This window comes from Callithrix jacchus, chromosome 10, assembly GCF_049354715.1.
Source record: "Callithrix jacchus isolate 240 chromosome 10, calJac240_pri, whole genome shotgun sequence".
Lineage (NCBI taxonomy): Eukaryota > Metazoa > Chordata > Mammalia > Primates > Cebidae > Callithrix > Callithrix jacchus.
The window spans coordinates 114,163,240-114,169,376 of record NC_133511.1 but is presented as its reverse complement, the minus strand read 5'-3'; the positions used below and the strand labels follow the sequence as shown (position 1 = coordinate 114,169,376).

At 35.0% G+C, this 6,137-nt stretch overlaps 1 protein-coding gene across 1 annotated transcript; it reads left to right on the top strand.

Annotated features, from left to right (window-relative positions):
* Positions 1–1,849: 1,849 nt before the first annotated feature.
* On the top strand, positions 1,850–3,053 carry LOC100407718 (olfactory receptor 8U3). The gene has a single exon (XM_002755264.6). It carries the CDS (start codon positions 2,059–2,061, stop codon positions 3,016–3,018), a length of 960 nt encoding a protein of 319 aa, XP_002755310.3. The 5' UTR covers positions 1,850–2,058; the 3' UTR covers positions 3,019–3,053.
* The last annotated feature ends 3,084 nt before the right edge of the window (positions 3,054–6,137 follow it).

Below are 6,137 nucleotides of genomic sequence, written 5' to 3'. Positions count from 1 at the left end.
ACTTCACAGCTAGAATTGACATAAAAGCCTTTGCGAAAAAAATTGTGCATGTTCAAATTCCACAAATAAGTCCCATAATCCTCACTTCTGAATATTCATGAGTGAAACAGTTATTTACTGAGAATAGCAATATATAAAAATAATTTTATTACATATACAAGTTTTATGTATATATGTTTTATGTATATAAAGATATATATAAAGATATAAATAAACAGAAATAGGCGTACTTCAGTTGGGATTCCACTGGCACAGTGGAGTGTTGTGCTCAAACTAATTCATAGGTTAGGCCAACAAATCCTAAGAAAGCAAACAAAACACACTGCCATGTGTGTACCTATGCAACTGTATTGCATGCTCTGCACATGTACCAAAACCTAAAATGCAATAAAAAATAAAAAATCAAAAAAATCAAAAAAAAGAAATATATCAATTAAATGATTACAAAGAAAAAAAAATTCTGAAAATATTTTCGGTAGTATTTTCTGTATATTTATGTATATATACAAAAAATACATGCATACAATATATATACATATGCAATACATACATAAATACATACATAAAATATATATATATAAAATACATATACTAGATTTATGTATATATACATAAAAGTCTTATTTTTAACTATAGTTTTCATGTTTGCCTTCTCTCAGCTTTAAACGTTTAGTTTGACACTTTAGCCTTGTTCTTCCATCCCGTTGATTAAAGCTTGAGGAACAAAATCCTACGTTTGAGCAGCATAAGGATGATTAGAAATATGGGCTCCGTTGTCAGTTCCATACAGTCACACTAATAGTCTGTGACCATCATCCGAAATTCGGATTTTTCCAATGTTTATAAGGAATGATGGATGAGAGCCTTCCTCATGGGGTAAGCAAGAGACGATCTCAAGTTAATTCATATAGTGCTCTCAGAATATCTGATAAGGACATCACTCAATTGCAATAGATAAAATAATAATAGTACTAATCAATGGGAGGTGAAAGACAAAGTGGTTAGATACGATGATCTCTCAAGGCATTTTCTAGTTAATATTTCATGATTCTACTTTGTGAAAAATAAAGCCAGGAGCAAAACTAAAGTTTAAATAGGCTAATATTGGGCTTAACGAGATGAATCCTCTTTTTCAGGGCTGGTATAAATATAAATCAGCATAATTATTCTAAAAGATGCATCAAAAACTTCACCCACCAGTAAATGTTTCCATAAAACTTTTTACAACTGAGTATTTTCCTAGAATATGTTTCTAAAAGTACAACCAACTACCCTAAGCACCTTGGATTTTTTAAGCCCTGGAAAGATACTGACACATTTGTGGAGGAAATTCTTTTTCTACGTGGGATTTAACTATGATAAACTACTTGATTGCGTTAACTCTTTGAGCAATACACTTCCAAATATGTTAGATTTTGATAAACTACTTGATTTGTGTTAACTATTTGGGCAACACATTTCCAAATATGTTAAATTTTGAATTGGAAAAATGTCCATTTAATTCATATGTAAATATAATTGTATGTTTTCTCATATTTCTAATCAAATTTCTTTCAGCTTCTATATCACTAATTACTTATTCTATATAAATGTGGGAAGGGATATAGCAAAGTGAATAGTTGATGGCAGCACAATATATTATTTTGATATATTTTTAATATATTTTATGGAAGCATGCACAAAGCAAAAATAAGGAAATATAAATGTGGTCACTTCTATAAATTCTCAGCAAAAACACTGAAATATTAGTGTCAGTTGTCTCAAGCGGTGTCATTCTACATAATTTTAACCAACATTCTCTCTTATTTTCTAAAATTACAAAGCAAAATAATTCTTAAGAAGACTATTCTGCAAGTAAAAGACTCCCCTCCCTCAGGCAAGATTGGTCTCTGTCATTAGAAAGGTAAGATATATGTTTTTGTCCACATGATGATACCATTCAAGGCAAGAAGATAACAATGATCACCTTTACCCAACACTGACAGGGAACATGAGAAGTATCATTTTCATTCTTTACCTGCAACAAAATCTACAAAACTTGTTAGGATAAATGGATAAATGGCTGAAGTTAATACCACTTATGTCACTGAATTCATTCTGAAAGGAATTACTGACCGGCCAGAGCTTCAGGCCCCGTGCTTTGGGGTGTTTTTAGTTATCTATCTGGTCACAGTGCTGGGCAATCTTGGGTTGATTACCTTAATCAGGATTGATGCTCGACTCCACACTCCTATGTACTATTTTCTCAGCCACCTGGCCTTTGTTGACTTTTGTTACTCCTCTGCTATTACACCGAAGATGATGGTGAATTTTGTCGTGGAACGCAACATCATTCTTTTCCATGCCTGTGCAACCCAACTGGGTTGTTTTCTCACCTTTATGATCACAGAGTGTTTCCTTTTAGCCTCCATGGCCTACGATCGCTATGTCGCCATCTGTAGTCCCCTGTATTATTCAACACTTATGTCAAGAAAAGTCTGCATTCAATTGGTGGCAGTTCCATATATGTACAGCTTCCTAGTTGCCCTCTTCCACACCATTATCACTTTCCGTTTAACTTACTGTGGTCCCAATGTAATTAATCATTTCTACTGTGATGACCTCCCCCTTTTAGCTCTGTCCTGCTCAGACACACACATGAAAGAAATTCTGATTTTTGCCTTTGCTGGCTTTGATATGATCTGTTCCTCTTCCATTGTCCTCACCTCCTACATCTTTATTATTGCCGCCATCCTAAGGATCCGCTCTACTCAGGGGCGACACAAGGCCATTTCCACCTGCAGCTCGCATATGGTGACTGTTACTATCTTCTACAGTACGTTGATCTTTATGTACCTACAGCCCAAATCAAACCACTCTCTGGACACAGACAAGATGGCTTCTGTATTTTACACTGTGGTGATCCCCATGTTAAATCCCCTAATCTATAGTCTAAGGAACAAAGAAGTGAAAGATGCCTCAAAGAAAGCCTTCAATAAAGGTCGTGAAAACTTACAGATCTTAAAATTAAGAAAATAGTAATAAAACTTTATTAAACAGAAGCAGAAAATCAATCAGACTTTTTCTTGTAATTATTTCCCAATGAACTGAAAACGTAGCTGTTACTTTAGTAGACCTTGACATTTTCTGCAGGGGTCCAGGCAGATCATAAAAGATAAGTATGAATTAAAGCACCCAATTCAGGCCATCATAGTCTTGGCAGACCACTGAAATCATGCTCAAATACAAACACAGATACACTCATATGTGCAAACACTCGTAGGTTTATTCCAAGCAAAGACAGCAGCATATTGTTGTTAAGAGTTTGGAATTCTGAAACAAGACTGGGTTTGAACACAATTTCCTTCATATTAGCTCTGTAACCTTGGAAAATTGAGCTAAATTATGTGTAACTTTGTTTCCAAGTCTGGGAAATAATAGGACCTAACTCATTGCTCTTTTTTATTAAGGATTGTACAGGTCAATGTTTATGAAATGCTTAGAAAAATATCCAGTGATAATAAGTGTTTTGGAAGGCTTAGGTATATAAATGTTTGTTACATAAAGTTAGAAATTAATTTATTTGGCCTGGCACAGTGACTCATACCTGTAGTACCAGCACTTTGGGAGTCCAGGGTGGGAGGATTGCTTGAGTCTAGGAGTTTGAGACCAACCTGGGCAACAAAGAGAGACCTTATCTCTCTCTTAAAAACAAACAAAAATAAAAACAATTAAAAAATAAAATTTTTTAAGGTCTCCAAGTCTTATTAGTCATTAAGTAGGAGAAACAAACCCTGGTTAGATTTTCTATTGCCTTCTAGACAGTTAATCAAGTAGTCCTACTTCTACAATCAAGAAAAATGAGAACACATGGACACAGGGAAGGGAGCACTACACACTGGGGTCTATTGGGGGGAATAGGGGAGGCACAGTGGGGGGGGGAGCTGGGGAGGGATAGCCTGGGGAGAAATGCCAAATGTGGGTGAAGGGGAGGAAGGCAGCAAAACACACTGCCATGTGTGTACCTATGCAACTGTCTTGCATGTTCTGCACATGTACCCCCAAAACTAAAATGCATTAAAAAAAAAGATATGTGTGAAGTTTCATCTCTAAATTGAAAGTCGTATAACTAGCAATATAAAAATTCTAAATGCAAATTTAGATCTATCTAATATTTTTTAACACTTGGGTGTTAAGAAAGAAGGCTTTTATAATATAGGTTAATTTGATTTAAATGTGTCATTATCAGGTTTTTAAAAATGTAATTGGAAGAACATGTTTCCAAGGAAAATGTGGCACATATACACCATGGAATACTATGCAGCCATAGAAAACAATGAGTTTGTGTCCTTTGTAGGGACACGGACGAATCTGGAAACCATCATTCTTAGCAAACTGACACAAGAACAGAAAATCAAACACCACATGTTTTCACTTATAGGCAGTGTTGAACAATGAGAACACATGGACACAGGGAGGGGAACATCACATACTGGGGTCTGTTGAGGGGACTAGGGGAGGGACAGGGCGGGTAGGAGGTTGGGGAGGGATAACATGGGGAGAAATGCCAGATATAGGTGACAGGGGGATAGAGGCAAACCATATTGCCATGTATGTACCTATGCAACAATTCTGCATGATCTGCACTTGTACCCCGGAATCTAAAGTACAATAAAAATATGTATATTAAAAAAAGAAATTAACAAAAATAAACACCTTTATTGTATTTGCATATCTGTTCAATTAGAAATTACCTTGGGTTATTATGTAATTTATCCATGCCTGCTATTTATTCACTCACCCTTGTGGGTGATGGAATATGATTAAAAAATAGTGATATGATATATTTTTATTATTTTGACAAATCAGAAAAAGTAGTAGTTTAAAGTTATCCTGTATTTTTTCCATTTTACAAAGAGATGATGATACTTGCAGCCATTATATAAGATACAATGTGAGGTTTGCAATATACTGTGATTATTTCTTCTTCTGTACTTTCTTTGTAAATGACTCAGCATGCTACCAGAAGATGCTTTTAGAACCTTGTAAGTGGAGTGAATTATCTGATTTTTAAAACAGGTTTAACAGAGAAACCTGGTTTTTCTACTTTCCACACTTGGTCTGGTGAGTGTATATTTATTGATGGACACACACAATTTTCTCACATATCAGAGACATGACAAATAGGAATGAAATAGATGGTCTCTCTTTTTACAGGTAGTGGGATTCAGGTCTACAAATCCTGAAAGCTCACCTGGAGGACAATGATCTTCTGTAGTTTCACTGTACCTGTCTACTTTATCCAATTATTTACAGTAGCAATGTTTAAACATTAATTGAATTTTTCATGTCTTACAGTTATAACTCCCTACTATTAACAATCACATATTGAGATATGCCTAGATGTTCTAAAGGAAATGAGCTAAGAAATTCAAGTATACTCAATAGATGTGTATTTCTGTTTATTTTGGAGCAGACACAGGCAGTTCTGTGCAGCCTCTAAAACTGTCTACTGAAAATTGCTCTGGGTCACTGGGTTCATCTCCTAAAACACCAGTCCTTCAGTCAAAACATTGAAATAAACACTATTCTATCTCCGGGTATATTTAAATAAATATTTGTATTTGTCACCCCTCTGTTTGTGATCTCTATGATGTTTATGTATCTGAGTAAAGAATACAGAGAGTGACAAAAAATATGACTTTAGCAGTGCCAAAGGTCAGTGAAGAACGTGCTTGATTCCAGAAAGATTTAGCCCCAGATTTGAGTTTTGATACTCCTAATACATTGTATGTAAAGCTCAACTTACTTATAAAATAAGAAATGCAAATTTCACAAGCTGCGGTCTGAGTATGTAGTTGAAACATGTATGGAGACATTGGCATGATAGCTGACACCTAAAAGAACTTAGTAAATAGCAGCTTTATTATTATTGGTGAAATCATTTAGATTTCTGGCTTCTCTCTCTGTGTGCAAACAGTTGAATGAATGGTAAAAATCACTGTTTATCTCTTCTGTAAAGTTTTGATTAATGCAAAAGAGAATTCTGAGACTAGTCTAAAACTGATATATTCGTGCTATGAATTTGTTTTCTGTGTTGAGGGGTACCTCGGGATAAAACATGGGCTTAGGACCCCATAAGACTCCATCTTAAAATG

Coding starts and splice junctions, on each gene's coding strand:
- LOC100407718 (XM_002755264.6), top strand. CDS start 2,059: ATGGCTGAAGTTAATACCACTTATGTCACTGAATTCATTCTGAAAGGA.